At 42.2% G+C, this 19,158-nt stretch overlaps 1 protein-coding gene and 1 long non-coding RNA gene across 3 annotated transcripts in view; one reads left to right on the forward strand and one right to left on the reverse strand.

Annotated features, from left to right (window-relative positions):
- Positions 1–121: 121 nt before the first annotated feature.
- On the forward strand, positions 122–10,456 carry LOC112394502 (uncharacterized). The gene is made up of 4 exons (XR_003002150.1): positions 122–408; positions 4,919–4,983; positions 8,389–8,487; positions 10,343–10,456. It is a non-coding gene; the product is annotated as an uncharacterized LOC112394502 (long non-coding RNA).
- The window catches only part of SLC6A4 (solute carrier family 6 member 4), a 36,705-nt gene continuing 22,080 nt past the window's right edge, over positions 4,534–19,158 (reverse strand). The window contains exons 9-15 of one of the 2 annotated variants that reach the window (XM_024737306.1): positions 18,773–18,885; positions 17,984–18,115; positions 16,861–16,960; positions 15,972–16,016; positions 15,310–15,410; positions 11,186–11,353; positions 4,534–6,797 (exon numbers count right to left, since the gene is read on the reverse strand). In XM_024737306.1, the coding sequence (XP_024593074.1) occupies positions 6,723–6,797; positions 11,186–11,353; positions 15,310–15,410; positions 15,972–16,016; positions 16,861–16,960; positions 17,984–18,115; positions 18,773–18,885 (734 nt within the window). In that variant the 3' untranslated portion in view covers positions 4,534–6,722. The remainder of the gene's footprint in view (positions 6,798–11,185; positions 11,354–15,309; positions 15,411–15,971; positions 16,017–16,860; positions 16,961–17,983; positions 18,116–18,772; positions 18,886–19,158) is intronic. The other variant, XM_024737307.1, reaches the window with a different exon arrangement.

Genomic DNA, 19,158 nt, shown 5'->3' on the forward strand with positions numbered 1-19,158 from the left:
GGCTATGTAGACGGCAGTGACAGCAGCAATGGAATATTGCTTACATTCAGGGATATTGATCAAAAGTAAATATATTTGTTATAATGGGAGCCATGTTTCTCACTGCCCTAGAAGGGGTTATAAACATGAAGAGAGAAAATTAGAATGAACTTTGTAGTGTTGGTTTGGAACTGGAGTTACTGGTATAAACTCATATCGTTTTCAAGATAGAGAAATAATAATAGATGAAAATGTGTGTTTTTGTGCACACATGTGAGAAGACGGGATCAGTGACACTCCAGTGAGCATACCTGGCACCTAGATCTCGGTTTCTAAATATATTCTTCACTAAAAGAAACCAGGACTTCTTGGAGAAATGGCTGTGGCAGAGAAAGTACAAGATGATACTGTAACATCTTACTCCAGAAGGTAAGGAAGTGAGTGTTCCAGGAGTGATGGGGACATGTCAAAAGGATACCGGAGCCAGCTTGAAAGGATTCTCACTGGCTAAATATGAAACCATTTGAGCATCAAAATGAATAATAATTGATTATAATCCATTGAATAAAATAAGAATCCGTAAAAAATGAAAGTTAGATGAGGAACAACAGTGTATTTGCACAGTCTGAGAGTAAACCCCCTACAAAATATTAATTACAAAAACAAAAGGAATTTTACTTGGTGGAAAGTCTGGCAGATACCACCTTAATGAAGTGATTTGAGTTAATATCACCAGTATGGGGACAAAAATTGAATCATACTCAACCTGATAGAATGTGCTGAGAACACATCATCATTCCTGTGATATTTCTGCCAAAAATGTATATTAGCTTGAATCTAATCATGAGTCAAGTATCAAATCAAATTGAGAGAAACTCTACAGAGTAACTAGCTTGTAATATTCAAAAATGTCAAGTTCATGAAACAAGGAAAGTCTGGAAAACTGTTGCAGACTGAGGGAGACAAAAGAGACATGAACATGTGGTTCTAGACTGGAACCTTTTGGTAAACGGACGTAATTGAATGGTGTCTGAGATTAGATGACAGTAATGTATCAATGTTACTTTCCTGATTTTGATGGTCCTATTGTGATTATGTAGGAGATGTCCTTGTTTGTTGAAAACACATCCTTCATGATTTTCCTTTTTGAATTTAGCATCTGTATTTTGGCTTCTATGGATGATGATTTTTTTTTTAGTTAAGACATTTTTTAATCGATTTACAATGTTGTGTTGACTTCTGCTGTACAGCAAAGTGACTCAGTTATATATACATTCTTTTTTTTTTTAATTATTTATTTTTGGCTGTGTTGGGTCTTCACTGCTGCATGCGGGCTTTCTCTAGTTGCGGCGGGCGGGGGGTACTCTTCGTTGCCGTGCGCAGGCTTCTCATTGTGGTGGCTTCTCCTGTTGCGGAGCACGGGCTCTAGGCTCCTGGGCTTCAGTAGTTGTGGCTCACGGGCTTATTTGTTCTGCAGCATGTGAGATCTTCCCAGACCAGGGCTCGAACCTGTGTCCCCTGCATTGGCAGGCGGATTCTTAACCACTGTGCCACCAGGGAAGTCCCACACGCAGTGATGTTTTGGGGGATGTGTAAATGTTTTGACAATATACAGTTAAGATTTTTCTTTTAACCTTAAGAGTTTGGAAAGGTTTTTTTGGTTTTGTTCTGTTTTGTTTTTTAATGAGACAGAATCTATTCATCATGATGTTATGAGTTATTACAGTAATAGTTCACAACAAAAGGCATTTACTGATACCTTAAAATATAGTTTGGAACATTTATGACTAAACTGCATAAATGTATACATGGGCATTTCATGCATCTTAAAGAGGGGACTCCTATTTTGTATAAATAAAACAGGTTTAATTCTGTCACTGAGGTTTAAAAATAAACACGTTTCATGTAAAAAATAATGTTTCATGGAAAATTTCATATTATCACTGTTGACAGGTGAATAGTGGAAGAAATTTACTTTTCTTAGCTCTAAATAATGTGGAAGAAGAAAGGAAAGATGAGGAAAAAGAAATACCATTTATATAATTCAACTAACTGTATATAATCCACACTTTGAAGCACCTCATTGATATGTTCAACACACAAAGTATCCTGAAAATGTTTTTTGTAAATCAAATCATATTTTAAATGCCACTGGAGAAATAACTGCAAATTCTTATGTAAAGTCCCTAATTTTATCCTTTAAACTTTGCATTTTTCATGTATCAAGTTTTAAGATAAGGTACACTTATCATATTAGAGTTTGAATAAGAATCAAATCGTTTTTTTAAAAAAAAACAGCAGATGTTCTTATTTATTTATGGAAATTTAGGTATTTTAGCATAGAGATGGGCTAGCTGCTCCTTCCTAAATATTTGTTGTTTGGACTGTCAGTGTTTACAAACTGTTAGAAATAAATTATCTACTATAATTGTAGTCTTCAGTTGTAGAACTGAAGGACTGAAATCATCTTTTCTCTCTCCTAAATGATAAGGTTCTTCTTAGTTCAGCAGACATAAAACTTTCTTCTGATGACATGCCCCACCAATGCACACTGGTTCCAAATTAGATTTGGCCAGTGAAATAATCTCTTTTTGATAACTTAAGGGAAAAACTTGCATTGGTGGCAGAGCAATTTGGTGTGAATTTTATGATGTATTGGTAAGAGAAATAGAACCTGAAATTCCAGTTGAAATATACTGTGAATTATTTCCAAAAAATAAAGACTTCTCCTGAAAAGATGATTTGTTTTGAAACACCTAATGTAGAAACAGTACTGAATGAATTCTAACTGTATGTAACAAAAGGGAAGACATATTTAAGATTCCATCTTTTCCATTGTGGTAAATGCCTACTAAACAATTGAGAGGGGCATTATTTCATTCTAGGAGAGGAAATAAAACTTAAGCTCACCTTCCTTTAGAAACTTCCAGATCCCAAGAAAAGTAGAGAAATTAGCTAGGTTTGTTTCTGCCTCTAAATGTAGTTATCTGAACTTTAAAATATTGTCCTATCATTGAAATTTAGAGACAGTTAAGCAATGAGGGGAAAAGGTGATACTATAAAAAGTAAGAAAAAAGATTTAGAGCTTTTAAAATAGTCCTTCCATGGAACTGAACGTGACAAATTTTAATAAATATCAGACTTATCTCTGATATTGAAGAAAAGAATTCAGAATGTTTCAAGTGGACCAGGAAAGCTTTCCACAGTGTAAGAATATTCCCTGTCTTAATGGGTTTCTTTCCATATTTGGATTTATAAATTTCAGTCTCTAACATACTTCTCAAGCAAGCATTTTCTAAGTTCCCCTTCCTAATTTAGAGCCTTTTGTGTAACTCTCCTTGCGTTTTTAAATAATGATGACTTTATAGTATACAACTTCTGGGCTTCCCTGGTGGTACAGTGGTTGAGAGTCCACCTGCCAATGCAGGGGACACGGGTTCGTGCCTCAGTCCAGGAAGATCCCACATGCCGCGGAGCGGCTGGGCCCGTGAGCCATGGCCGCTGAGCCTGCGCGTCCGGAGCCTGTGCTCCGCAACGGGAGAGGCCACAACAGTGAGAGGCCCACGTACTGCAAAAAAAAAAAAAAAAAGTATACAACTTCTTCCACTTAGCATAGGACTATTTTGCTTTTATTGCTTTATGGGGATGACAGGTTGTAGTATATAGTCTCTCTGAGGAATCTGCTATTTCACTTCCCCATCCATCTCTGACAATAAAAGAAAAAAGGGAGGGTAGAAAATGCCTTCTGAATACTGCCTTATTTAATGATATCTTAAGCACCAGATGTTGATTTATGAGCAAAGAAACATGCTATGAAAGGAACCAGGTGTGGATTGTACCACTGGGTAGCTAAGCATTGTCTAAAATGCGTAAGAATGGCACAGTTAAGCCACTGCATTCCATGGTTTTAAGCTGTGCTTGACAGTGACCTCCAAATCAGTTATACAACAGATACAATGTATCAGGTCAGCCTTTCCTAATTATCAAAAGAATATGGTTCTAATTCTAGGAGAATAATCTCCCTTTTAAGGGGTCAGGGTGGGGTGGGTGAATTAAATAGAAATTCATACTTACACTTAAATATTGAGGTTGGTGGCACCAAATTAACAAGTTTCCTAAAAAGCAGGGACGATGAGAGAGTGACTCATCTCAAGAATAACTTTTTGCCTTAATTTGAGATTCATTATTTGGTTTGATTGTTATTGTTTGATTTTGGAGCTAATACATTGACTTTGGGTTTGTTGGGGTCTTTGCATCCATCTCTACATGGGGCAGCCAGGGCAATGAATTTAGGTTACAAGTCATATGCATTCCACACAACAAATGGAATAAGTTTTAAATGGGTTGCAAGTTTTTTGGAATAAAGATGAATTCTTTGGACTCCATTACATGTCAACATATAGGAACAACCTCAATCAACTGAACTGCCTCCATGCCTTTGTTTGTGTCTTGCCTATTTCTCAGGTATTTCTCACTAATAAAATCACAGAAAAAAAATTAACTTCAGTACTTAAATAACTTTACAATTCATTCTATTTTTATTTTTTACTTTTATGTAAATGCTACATTAGATGTAAAAGGTCTTTAAAAGATTATTTTAAAGTCCATTTACCAACTCAAGTTTTCCTTAAAAAAAACATCCATGGTATAGTATTGATAAATAGGGGTCAAGTAAATGCAAACTATGCTGAGGAGAGATGTTGGATTTTTTCCTGTCTAGTGACATTTGAAAACTTTTCAAAACACCTGTATAACACCTGGCTTGACAAAACTTTGTTTGAAAAAGTGCTTTTTAAAAAATGATATCTTTGGAAAATGCATAAGTGTGTGTGGGATGGGGAGAATACATATCTGAATATATTTATAAAGCAAGTTCTTAAATTTGCAAAGCTGTTTACCACTGAATACGCTGCCACTTATATAACCTCTCTCCTTTCAGCATGCTAGAAAGCAAAGAGAAGACATGAGGTAGCAGGAAGGAATGAAAGAGTGAAGATAATGAAGGTAGGTCAGTTAAGAGTCATTTTTAAATCCCCCTCTCTTTTCCTCTAATATTTTGGGAAACTTCTCAGCAGCTAACATCTATGAGGAAAATATTCTGCTAGGAAAAGCAAAGAATCAGCAATAGAAGAATGTAGGGGGAATACAGGAAGATGGCCAGGGAATATTGTTGGGGAAAGGAAGCCAAGGGAGGAAGCTCTATAATTGGATTAAACTAGGCTTCTGCTATATAGATCTTTCTATAAGGTTAGGATTAAGTTAGATTTATATAGAGGACTGATGCGATATGGGGCCAGATCATCGAGTCCTTTTATCATTGACTAGGCTTTACTCCCTTTAAGATTTTGGTAAGGAAATCTCACACTACAAGGTAAAATTTGCTTCTCTACCTATGCACCTGAGAGTCCCAAGCCACTGAAGGTCAAATATACTTGATCTGTATTAAGGGTTTTATGTGGCATGTAAGGTTATTCACTTAACTGACCCTTTTCCAATCAGGCTTACTTAGACTCAGTCTTGAAAATTATCTGGAGGGCTCAGTATCCTGGTAGCCAGCCAGGAAGGGTCAAGCAGTTGGGAGGAGGTTCATTTAAGGCTAACCCAGATTCTCCAATTACTCTTGGGTTGAGGATGACCTTGGCTTAGGTCAGGGTACCAGAGCTCTACACTCTGTGAAAATTTGATTTATCCACTCTTCACAAAGCCAAGTAACCTTAATGGTTAAACTGAGTCATTTGAAGTAGACAGAGCTTAAACCAGATGGTCAACTGAACACTGAAGATGCATTTATCAATATTCATCTTCAAAGTAGTTCATAGCCAAGCCACAGTGACTAATGAAATAGGCCAGATTTGCCTGTGGAACATTATCCTGAATGTTTAGCAGAGAGAGACAAGAAGATGGCAGTGAAGTGCAAGAAATACTAAAGCATGGCCCATAAAGGAAGATGTATGGGCTAAAGTTCATTGGAAAAGGAGCGGGTGGCAGAGTGTGTTGTAGTAATTATACCCTTCAAATAATAACATACATACAAATTTCAGTAGGTGGAATTTGTTAATGTAAGAAAAACTAGAGGAAATTCATAAAGTTTGTAATGGGCCCAAAGTATTAGAATGGAGATAGGGATACACTGGAACAACAGTATACACAAACACACATGCTCACATGTACACATTATTTTTCAGCTTAGCTTCTTACATCCTCCTCTCCTGACTCCAGAGCAGTACACAGGTTATAGGGTTCTAGTAGATTCCAGCTATAGTAGAATTCTATGCTACTCAGGAAATATATGGCTAGCAAGACAGTATCCCTGTTTTCTTCTAAATGGTTTATGCATTCATGAACAGTGAAACCTTTGGAAGCAAACGATGTTAAATACTGATGATCGTAACAAGGAATGATACAGGAGACTTTCACAGACTTGATCCTAAACCTAATCCTAACTGACGATATTGTGGTTTTCATCACCTCCATACACACCCTCCCACATCCAAAGCAGTCCACTTCAGCTGCATCACAGAGTCTAACATGATAACATGTCTGGGAGATTTCACAGAAATAAGTGGCTGGAGGCCATAAGAGTCTGGGCACCATAGTCTTTTGGGACTGTGTCTCTATGAAGAAGGCCCTTCCATCGGCAGGCTTAGCTGGCAGCTCATTGACTTAGAGGGGGAAGGCGAGGTGTGACTTCTCAGAACTGGAGGAAGAGCTTGTTGGGAAGCCATTTTCCTTTCATTGATGTTTTACACAGCGTTCAAGTGGATATCCCCACAGGGAATTTCTGTCGGTGTTTCTGGAGTGATACCTTTAATAAGACGCTGTTAGGAAGAAAACATGACGTTATAAATATTCTTATAATTTAACAGTTTAAAATTTTTTTCAATACTAATACAAAGGTTAAGTAGCATTTAAATGGCATTTAATAGTAAATTGGAATAGTCTTACTGACTTTCCTTAAGAAAGGAATCCGCAATTTATTTGTTCTCAAATGTGGGTAAAAATGGCATATTCAGGAACTATATAAGCATCTGTAAACTAATTAAGAAAGTCATCATAACACTAATGGGAGAAATGATGGACCTTCAATAGAACCTCTGCTGGCCTGTAACATGCCTTTGATGGCCTGGGAAAGGGCATCCTTTTCTCTTGTCAGAGGAGGCTTCATGTGGCCCACAGAGCTTGGGAAGCAGAGTGAGCTCTGGATTCTGGCTCCCCCCACCTCAGCCATGCTCCTTGTGCCTGCATACATGCTACAGGCACAGTGCACAGTGCCATCAGCCACTGTAACAGCCAGGATGTTACTGATTTAATGAATTTACCTGTCAAGGAGCACTGGTTAGTTCATACAAGGGTGCAAATTATTACATAATTAAATTTTAAAAGATGTGCCCATTTAAATCATCATTCCTAAAGCAATCTCATGTTGATGTAGTACTTAGCACAGGGAAAAGGCTGAGAATTTTTACTTTAGAAACAGCTGAGGTACACAGAAGCTTTGGGACAGATCTGAAATATGCTTGGGCTTGGGTATGAAATATACAGCCTGCCTTGCAAAACTTAGCATCAGTGACACGAAGCAGCTCAGGGATGTGGGGAGCACTGCAGAAGTGTAGAAGAAAATCTTTGTTAAGTAAGTTGCTCAGTAAAATCTTTGATGCCAAAAGTCTGTACATATGGTGAGCAAGGCAAAATTGGATCTGAAAGCATATTTTGATTTATTGATTTTAGGTGAAGCTCTGCTACTTGTCCTTTTTACTTTGGATTGAAAAAGTATGTAGTCCCCTTCAGTTTTTTTTATTTCCTGGTTCTGGGGGTTGATTCTTCTTTAGGGAGCAGGGCCTATGGAATTTTAAAACTTCCCATTCTCATAGGTAATGAAGTTCACAAAATTGTACATGTTGTGTTCCTAATGACCTTAGTATTTCAAGAGCTAAAATCTCACACTGGAAATCCATTTAAAAACGAGTTGCTGCAGTGCTCATCAACTACCTGGACATGTCAAGTCATAGAAAGCAAAATTTCACAAACCATCCTTTCCCATAGATGAATCTGTAACCCATAACTGATTAAGGAGAATTAGGCCTTGCTAATTGGGAACTGGACACATCGCTCTAACTAGGGTAGAGGCAAGACCCACAGTAAACAACACTGTAAAGTAGAACATTTGGCTTTTGTGCCCTAGCCCCCACCTGCCCATTCTCCTGCCCTTCTGGCTGCTGATCTCCCCAAATGCCAGGTCCACCTCCGTCTTCCATATTTCAGCAGCATTCCAGTTGCCACGTTACTATCGCTCTCAAAATTTGCCAGTCCCCGGCCTTCTGCAAGGCAGTCATCTAAGCAATGGATCACTGTTGCCATCTTCATGAATGCTTACTTATTAGGGACCATCTTCCCAGTGTCTTTGTGCAGGTTACTAGGGGCTTCTGGGGGCAGTGACCTAATCCAGTTGATGACTCCAACCTCGAGACTTCCAGGTTGCAGATGCACATGATAGCCTCCAAATTACAGGTGAGTAAGTGGTGGCTCACTCCACAAACTGTAGCCTTGTATATGGCTAGGGCCCAGAAGAGGTAAGAAATTTACTTTTTATTTTCTTTTTAACCATACCAAAATTTTATATGAGTTCTCCCTCCCTCATAGATAGAATGTTCAAGACCATCAAGTCTGGTATTCACTAAAAATTTTAGTCCCTTGGGGTGCTTGGCAAAAACATGGCATGCTTTATTCTTATCAGAAATTAAGCATGCACATAGGCATGTTAAGGCTTTTGAGAAATCCTGTAGTAAAGAGACCTATTTACCTTGCCTTAATCCAGCATTCTCCAAAATTATTTGACCACGTAACCTTTTTCCCCCCAGCAGTAACACTTATTGATATCCCATGGAACTACTACTACTCCTTAAAACATACTTTGGAAATGTTAATCCAATTCAATGAGCACATTTTAAAGATGAAGAAACTAAGGCCCAGAGCAGGTAAATGACTTGCCATAGTCTTTTCCCTCCTAGGCCCCCTTGACCAGCTAGATCATGATGCTTCCTGGTAACCCACTGTTTCCCATCTGGTGGCCTATGACAAACATGGCCCTGCAATCAGCCTTACCTCTACTACTAATGGATCTGAGCTCTGTTAATTATACACCGTTGGGTGGCATTTCCTTGTGGCTAATGGGGAATTTGCAAGAAAGATGATCAAGACTTGAGGTACAGTCTGTGACCAAAGAATACTGAAATTTATTAAGCTAACTAGAGTTCCCACCCCTGACCTTGGCCTCTGGGTTTGAGTCAGCTGGGCCAGTGGACTATCATGACTGCCATAAAGGACAACCTGAAGGAGCAAGTACAGTGACTCTTGTCTGAGCGTGTATTTCAGGCAACACCAGAGTCCAAGCCCCTTTGGGAGGAATGAGGTTGTGATAGGACTGTTTTGGGTGTAGGAAATTAGTAACTCCTGGCAGAGTTACTAATTCTGTTCACCTAGAATTCAGTTTTTCTGTTTGGAAAAAGAAGCAATCTCAGTTCTTAGAAAAGAGATGATGTTTAATGGCCTCACGTTCTCTTGCTTCGTGTTTCTTGTGAAATGTTTTAGGAAGATGAGTATGATGATCTGATATTTAAGTTTTGCTTCTAAGAGTCCATAGACTAGCCCACCTATGCTCTCAGGTCATTATAGAGCACAGGTCCCTCTAGCTCTCCCCCAAATACCACTCTTCACCTTTGAGCTTGTCTCCTACAAAAGCACCCGCCCACAGACTTCTAAGTGGCCGCTCCTTCAGGCTCTACTGCCACAGTAACCTTACTATGGCAAGAAACACAACCAAACAAGTAACGACCCAAGCATTTTCGATTCTGGTAACATTGCTAGGAATCCTGGCAGCCTGAACACTAACTCTTGTCAGTACAGGATGAAAAGTGGCAACTCATCTCTCCCTAACCTCTACAGCCAATTTCTACATTAGCAAACTATTAGTACCCTGAGGACACAAAAGAGAAGCTGCACCTAAACATGAAAGAGCATTGGACCAAAAACCAGAAGACTTGGATTCTGAGCCTCCCTGTACTGTGTATCCCCAGAAGACTTGGATTCTGAGCCTCCCTGTACTGTGTATCCCTGGACAATTCACTGAAATAAGGAAACTATGAGCAGCATTATTCCCAGACTAGTATCTTTGTCTGCTAATGATACCTGCCCATCCACCTCACAAAGTATTTTGATAACAAAATAAAATAGTCTACATGAAGATGCTTTAAAATACCTACAATCTTATACAAATTGTAAGATTCTGTTACTGAAATTTTTACAGCACATTATTCATTTACTGACATGAATCTTGCTAAAATGGGAACTTTTTTTTTCATTCCAGTGACTTGAACTAAAACTACGATATTGTTGCAACACCCTTATTTAGTGATTTTCAAAACAGCCCTTGTAGGGCTTCCCTGGTGGCGCGGTGGTTAAGAATCCGCCTGCCAATGCAGGGGACGTGGGTTCGAGCCCTGGTCCGGGAAGATCCCACATGCCGTGGAGCAACTAAGCCTGTGCGCCACAACTACTGAGCCTGCGCTCTGGAGGCCGCGAGCCACAACTACTGAAGCCTGTGCTCCGCAACAAGAGAAGCCAACGCAGCGGGAGGCCCACGCGCCACAACCAAGAGTAGCCCCCACTCTCTGCAACTAGAGAGCGCCCCCGTGCAGCAACCAAGACCCAACGCAGCCAAATAAATAAATAAATTTTTTTAAAAAAGCCCTTGTCACACTGCTGTTAGAAAATGACCACAGACATTTTCCATCATAATCTTCACTTAAACCAAGTGGATTTAATTTAAATCCACTTAAATCAAATTTGCGTTATTGCTCCAGACACCACTGATCTGATGTGCATGCCCAGTGCCATGCAGGAGGCAAAGCAGTTTTCTGATATGTTTAAAATGCTGTACACCAAGCTGTGTGCTATGGTTCATCCAAATGGCCAGCTCACTCTTTGTACTTGAGGCTTCTGGGAGATGCCTTAAGGTGATAGTGGCAGCTATTAGAGGCTACACGATGGTATAGTTATATAATTATATAAGACTAAGAGCCTCCTGGTGAATTCTTGTGGTGGACTTAACATCCTTTGAATAGAGCATAAGAAGAGAACCCTTTTCTCCCCAGTTACCAATCTAAACACACACACACACACACACACACACACACACACTAGCACATACCTCCTTAAGTGTCCCTGGAGTGATGATCAGACGGTAAGTTATATACATCGGGATGCAGATGAAAGATGAGGTTCCTATGCAGTAACCCAGGATGATGCTCCACTGAGGATAATTGTACTGAAAAAGTCGTAGCTGTGGTGGGCTCATCAAAAAACTGCAAATGATGAACTAAAACAGATTCCAAGCAAGAAACATTCAAAACTTTTCACGATATCCACACAGAGACAGTCCATATACCACAAACACGGAACACTAAAGCTAAGACACTTTCAGGAAATTGCCTAAGTGTGATATATCCTAGATTGAACTCTGACACAAAGAAGTCACTAATTTCTGTGCCTCAGCTGCCAACAATGAAGCGGTTAGGGGCTTTTCTTGATTTTCCTCCCTACCCCCACCTCAGCCCCTACAGTGGGGATGCCAAGGCCTCAGAAGGTTATTTAGGGGGGTTACAGCGCCCCTTTCAGGGCAAAGGAGAAGAGACGCATCCATCAGGAGTGGTTCAGGCCCCGATTTGTGAGACAGTGGAGGAATAAACTGGGAGACCTCTCCATAGCTCCTGCCAGTCCTAGGGCTTCGTATTTCTTTCTGCTTTGTTTTCATTTCCTCCTGCGTTTCTGCAGTGATTGTTTTTGGTAAGACGGAAGGCACCTAGGTCCAGGAGACATAATAAGGTTCTCAAGAGCTGGAGAAGACTCAGGCTCCTAGGTAAGTTCTCCTTCTCCCCCCTTTCCTTGCATTAACCCCAGGCTAAGAACTGGGATTTCAACAAGGATGGCTCTGCCGTGAGGCATCTTGACAATAAATGACTGCCTGCCAGAGGCCCTTGTAATGAAAGAAATAATGGAAGGAAAAAGCAGCTCAATACACTTTTGACGTGAAAATTCAGTGAAGATTCCGACCAAGAAAAATTCCATGGTGTGCTCCCAGTACTCGGTTTATGAGTTTTCTTATTTCAGTTTGGTTTCCAGAGACAGCATAAATACCAGTTTTTGCCTAGTAACCACTGTGCTGAAATCGTTATTGCTCTTGATTTAATTTTATCTTATTATTTCATAGTCATAAAGAAGACAGTAATGTAAATTATTTGTGGGCTTAAACATCTATTTATATCTTTTTTTTTCTTTCTCTTCACATAATAAAATGGGAAATTGTTAAACACACATTCATCTTCAGAACAGTGTTATCCTAAGTCCAGGAGGAAGCTTTCAAAACAGGAGCCCAGCCAATCGCAAACCTTTCTCTGGACAGACTCCTCAGCCCCAGACCCGGCTACTAAGAAAGGTAATTTTGAAACAGGGAAAGGTGGGGTCCGGTTAGGAGCCATCCCTGCTGTAACTCATCTCATCTTGATGTCAGGTGTGTGAAACCTAATGCAGTTCAGGGAGGCCTCAAGCTCTCACTGTGTCCACTAAGTATTGCTCCAGACACCCCCTCGCACATCCCCACCTCCTCTTGCTCATATACGATATTTTTCTTTTTTATAACTTGGCTTCAGTGAAAAAGAATATTTTTAGTAAGCTACTCATTGTTTACCTAAAGCAGCTTTAAGAAGCCCAAAGCAGGGGATCTGTTAAGTAAACCCAGAAGTGGAAGACAGATTTGCCTCCTCTTAATTGGGCCCTGGAGCACTTACCTTTAGAGGAAGTGAGTAGAGTGAACATCACAGGAATTATGTCATGTCCCTGAACCCAGATCTGTACCTGGGTTTTGCTGGGCACGGAAACTCATTGGCTGTACACCAAGAGTTCACCCAGTTTGCCAGACAACCACAGAAATGAAAATACTAAAAGCCTGGGGCCAGGACTAGGGTAAGGCATATGAGACATTCACCTTGGGCACAACATTTAAGAGGATGTCAGAATTTCAGTAATCAAGAAATAATAATAATATAATATTTTAGTGTAATACTTTAAAAAGACAAGCTCTGACAGGGCCAGATTAGGGCAAGGTGAGTGAAGTGAGACATGCAAGTGTATGGTTGGATCCTGTATTTATTTAAAACGGTATTTTGTTCATCAGGGATTTTTTTTTTGCATTAATTTTGATTTTTAAAAACTACTGCATAAAAATAGTATTTATCGGGACTTCCCTGGTAGTCCAGTGGTTAAGACTCCATGCTTCCACTGCAGGGAGCAAGGGTTCGATCCCTGGTTGGGGAACTAAGATCCCACAAGCTGCGCGATGCAGCCAAAAAAAAAAAAAAAAAGAAGTATTTATCTTGACTACTGAGTTTTTTGGCACCCCCGGAAATTTTACGTCCAGGATGAGTGCCTTGCTTGCCTTTCCTGAGTCTCAGCCCTGAACATCATTCCCTCCCTGTGTGGAGAATATGAAAGTAGACAAACAAACAAACATGGCTTCTTCCCTCAGGCAACTAATCCAATATCTCTCCTTCCTTTAAAAAACAAATGAAAAGATTTAAGTAGATTATCAAGAAGCACTGGTAACAATATAATAACCCATTTATGTCAGGACTTCTGCTTCTACTAATGGCAGATTAGTGATCCAGACCAACCCTCTCACTGAAAACAACTAAAATTTCTGGATTTAAAAATACATTGTTTTAAATTTACCAAAAAGCAACAGCAAGCTGACAAGGTAATAAGGAACTACCAGGCCAAGATCTAGAGGAACACTGGAGCCCACAGCACACACCAGAGCCCCCAGGCCCTGAGAGTATCTGCTGCTTGGGGCAAAGGTTGGCTTTGGTTCTGGAAACCTCCAGGGTCCAGGGGAACGGAAGTCAAGGAGGGATTCTGGGGTAGAGAGAGACATGTGCAGCATTATGGAGGCAAGAATGAGCACGTTGTCCATCTTGTAGGTTAACGTCGAGATGTGCAGGTACAGAAAAGCACAAAAATAAAGAACCACCCCGAGGGCTTCCCTGGTGGCGCAGTGGTTGAGTCCGCCTGCCGATGCAGGGGACGCGGGTTTGTGCCCCGGTCCGGGAAGATCCCACATGCCGCGGAGCGGCTGGGCCCGTGAGCCATGGCCGCTGAGCCTGCGCGTCCGGCGCCTGTGCTCCGCAACGGGAGAGGCCACAACAGTGAGAGGCCCGCGTACCGCAAAAGAAAAAAAAAGAACTACCCCAAGAAAGTCAAAATAGAATGCAAAAAGGGTTGTTTTGAAAGAAGGGGAAGGCACAGATGCATACATGTCCTATGATGAAATGGATGGTCCAGATATCCTAATAAGCTGGAGCTGGACTGAAGGAACAGTCTCTGGCTCTAAAAGACCAAAAAGCTCCCCCCACCCCAAATCAAATTACAGATAAACGAAAGAACTGAGAGTAATCCCTGCTGATGTGCACAGAGTCACTTTACCCCAGGCTACCTCAGAGTGCACTTGGGATGTTAGCATGGTACTTATCCATCTTTGGGCAAACATCTCCTTCAGACGGGTACCAGGAGGAACATAGGGGCACACGCAGCAAGGCTGGAGTCAGCACTGAACACGTCCTGGCAAACAGGCAACCCTTGGAGCTGAGCTCTCTCATTCTACAATGAATGGATTCTACTTTTGACTCAGATCTACACCTGAGAAACCTGGTGGGGGGTGGGGGTGGTCTTTAAGAAAATGAATACAGAATTACTAGGACCCTTGTTAGGTCCTTCATGAGCAGCACAGTAAATACTTCCCCGGCCTTGAACAGTTCTTGTCATGTGACCTTGGACCCTAAACCTCAGTTTCTCTGAACCTGTGAAATGGGGAACTTGAACTCTATGTCACAGAATTGTTGTGAGAGTTGAAACAGCAATGGGTGTTACGTTCAGTGTAAAGTCTGGCCTGGCACTCACTGCTCAATGAACGTTATGTGTCATTATCACAGAGCAGGGGAGGGATGAAATATGTGACAGAAACCAGAAGAGTGGTTAACTATGGGGGCACAGTGACTGGAAGGGGACACAAGAGGGGCTTGTGAAGTACTGGTCATGTGTTTCTTGGTATGGTTTTAGCTACAAAGTGGTGCTCAATTTATAGAATTTCACTGAGATGTACACTTGTGATTTGCACACTTTTCTGTATATATATGTTACACTTCGATAAAATTTATTTTTTTATGAGTGTTTGAGGGTGAATCTTTCTCCAGGGCAAGAAGGAGAAGGGAAATGACAACTCACCAAGAGAAACAGAGGGCTGATGGCTACCCAGCAGATCCTCCAAAACCATCCAGGGCTGAAGCCAAGCATTTCCTTCACATCACTGCAGAACTGATTGATGCCTAAAATCATCCAAAAGAGAATGAGATTGACTGACTGAGAGAGGAACTAGACTGTCCTCCTATCCCTTGACTCTCAGAGAGAGTAACACCTCTGGAGTTTCTCCAAAGGAGGGGCTTGGGGGCACCAGTCTGGTCTGAAAGTGAGATGGGGGACTTGTCACAAAAATGCACGTTACAGTAAGCAAAGCTCTTTCTACACAGAGTGGGAGGATTGGTGGACATCTGGGGAGGGACCTAAAGCCCCCTCTTCGTGCCCACACTGCCTTTCTAGGATGTCAGCATATATCTGATTTTATCGTTACTGTAGAAAAGGAAGTGAAATTTTGTCTAAAAATGGTGAAACCACTTGACAGAGACCGACTCTGACCATATGCTGGAAGCTTTGAAGAGAAAATTTTAACCACACTGTTGTGCATTCATATATCAGATCAAGATCAAGGTTCTTCTCTACACAGTAACTGGCATGGAAGTGAGGACTGGGGGAGATATCGAAAAGGGGAAGGAAGGGTGCTCTGCAGTTGCTTCCCTGAAAGTGCCCAGCAGGTCTGTAACATCACACACCTTGCACTTGGTCCTCCGAAGTGCTGAGGAGGTGGGGAGGACTTCCTTCAAAAAAAAAAAAAAGGGCTTACATGCAACTCAAAATGTGGGCCCCCCCTTCTTTATATTATGTGTAATGACACACATGCTAAAGCTGTTCTGCTATCATAGAAACTAGGAAAATATTTTCAGAATGAAATCATCACATCTTGATTTTAAAGATGAAGAAAGGCATCTCTGAACTTGGTTTTCTTCATTTCCATTGCCTGTGCCCTCCTCATCCTCGCCCAGGGGCTCTTGGGATCCCTGCTCATGAACCTGTGTCAGCTCTCTCTCTGCTCCTGGTGGTTTCACCCTTATCAGATTCCATCCCACGATTGGGGGGCCGGGGGTGGGGGCGGTGTAAATTGGAGGCTTTACCAAGACAGATAATCCAAACAGGAACATTCTTGCCTCTTCCCTAGAAGATAAGCTCCTAAACTCTGTCTCAGGGCTCTGGAGGGAGTGCTCGTTTGTGAAATTTAACGTGGGGCCACTCTATGTCACGGCAGAATATTGTACACTCTGCAAATGCATTCACTGTGCACTAGTTCTTTGTTGTCTGTCCAATTCTTAGAGCCTGTTGGGATCTTAAGCAACCACTGTGGATGAGCTATAGGGAACCACTTCAGCCCTATCTCCACTGGGTAAACATATAAACTCAGAAGAAAAAAATCATCCTCCCAGGAGTGCAGGCAATCTGTTGCACAGAGTGTGGAGTAAGTGATGACATGTTTTTGAAGAAGGGATGCAGCAGGTGACGTCTTGTACACTGGCCTGCTTTTCCCTGACGACAGCAGCCCTTCTGTATTCTGGTGGCTATATGGGCTGGTGTAGGAAGGATCGTGGCTAGTGGAAGGGAGCATCTTACCATAGAACCAAGACACAGCAATTGCTTCTATCAGGGCAACAGTGAGCACTGCGGGTCCCGTGGCAAACTCCTCCAGCAGCTTCACCACGTAGGCCCCTCCCTGGAAATGAGACCACAAACCCGGTTAAAGGCCCTCTGAGGCACTGCCTCCTCTTTACGACAGGAGCGAAAAGAACTTCTTAGGTTAATTCTAGAAAATTCTCTCCTTGGGTATAACATAAGTGTCCCAGAGCCTACTTCTTGGACTGGCCCTGGCAGATGGGCAAGATTTCATCCCATCAGACACACCTCTTCCCGCCCTACAGGTCACTCTTGTTTCCACTCCCCACTAAGCTTTAAGACAAACTCAAAAGCGCCTCTGGATCTGTTTTCAACTTTCAACTTTACTGAATACCTACTGTGTATTCTACCCCAGAAAATCTACAATACCAGACACACCGGGCCCAGTGGTCATGGTTTTGCCTCTGTCCTAACTCACAAATCCCTTGGGTCCTACTCAGGGCCCCACAACCCTGCTGAAGCTCCAGAGCCATTGGGGTCATGGCTTGAAGATGTTTATCTACAAAATCTGCCTTGAGTCAGAAGGATACACGCCTACAATGCCTGTGGGTACTATCTGATGCCTGATTTACAGTTTGACAGTATGTGCCTAAGCTACCCCCCCCAAAAAAAAATAAAATCACTAGAGAAGGTCTAACTTCTTTACCATTACAAATTCTCTGGAGGAGATGAAGTGACATTACAAACATGAGATGCCAGCCTCCAGATGTTCAGCATATCAGGACATCAGGGCACTATTCCTATGAAAGCAGCCCTAAGGACTGGAAATAGACTGAAAAGACACATCTTAGTTTTCCTCCAGATAGTCTGTCAAGCCTTAAATCTAGTTGGATTTGCTGTAAAATGCTGAGCCTCCAGATACCACGCCCAGATTCCTCAGACAGATGCCACTAGAAACAACTTTTCTTCCTCTCCTTGATGACTAACTTTTTAACAGCGGTGACAACTTCTCTCCCTTTGGCCCCAAAGCCAGGGTACCATGTGGGAGGGAAAGGAACAGCTTCTTGTAACATTCTGTTGCCCTAGGGGAGGTTGACTCTAAGTTTAGGGTTTTGGTACTCACAAAAGTCAGGGTGATCAGGGATCCAAAGAAGCAGGTAATGACCACACTGAGCACAAACCACTCCCGGCGCTTGGACCAGATGTGTGGAAACTCATCCAGCACGCCTGTGATCACCCCCTCCAAGCCTGCAAACTGAGAGGGGCACACAAATGGTCACTGTGTAGACTTTGGGACAAATCTGCTACCTATAGGACAATGAACAGAAGGGAGGGGTTAAATTGCCAAGTGACCTGTCACGCTGATCGTGACAAGTTCCCCCTACTCACCGGCCCTCACTGGAAACATATCTCCGTTTTACCCCGTCATTTAGAACCCATTCCTAAGGACATCAAGGAAAGAAAGTATAACACATGGACAGAACTTCTTTACATGAGGTATCTCGGGGAGACTGGTTGCACCAGAAATGCCAACTGAAAGCTGAGACTCATTCCACACTAATGATATGAATGCTGGGCTGCAGGGCACTGAGACACAAGCGTGACCTTGCCCTGGCCTTCAGGTGCTGCCAGTCTGGTCAAGGGACAGTGCACAATGAGTGCGCAACAGTTCACATATGCTGAGCTCTTGGCCTGTGCCTGGCACTCTACCCTCATTATCCCATTAATGCCTCCAATGTACTAGAGGGCAGTAAGCACCCAAGTGAACAGGGGCTGAGGGAGCACCAAGAGGGAGCAGCCAACATGGCCTGGGGTGGCCAGGATGGGAAGGAATGGGTACAGCTTCCTTCCCTTCCTCCTCCCCCCCTTCTCCCTCCTCCCGAGAGCCGGATTTCCCTCCCCATTCACTTACTGTGCTGTCCAAGCCCAGTGTGATTAACATCAGGAAGAAGATGATGGCAAAGAACGTGGATGCCGGCATGTTGGCTATGGCTTCCGCATATGTGATGAAGAGCAGGCTGGGGCCTGAGACAGAGCGGGAAAGAGGAGGAGGTGGTCGCTGAGACCTGCCCTACAAAGATGTCTCAGGAGAAACTTGGCCACACCAACAATTACAACTCCTGTCACAAAACCTTACATGTGGATCAGGGTTGGACATGTACCAAATGCTTCCTCACACCCCACACCATCCTACCTGGACATCCTGGGAGGCAGGAAGGGAATAGTATCCACCTTGAAGAGTATGCGCCCTCAACCAACATGGAGAAACGAAGCAAACCTGAGACCTCAAGACTAGCA

The sequence above is a fragment of the Neophocaena asiaeorientalis genome, unplaced genomic scaffold (assembly GCF_003031525.2).
Source record: "Neophocaena asiaeorientalis asiaeorientalis breed wild unplaced genomic scaffold, Neophocaena_asiaeorientalis_V1.1 scaffold129, whole genome shotgun sequence".
NCBI classification, from domain to species: Eukaryota; Metazoa; Chordata; class Mammalia; order Artiodactyla; family Phocoenidae; genus Neophocaena; species Neophocaena asiaeorientalis.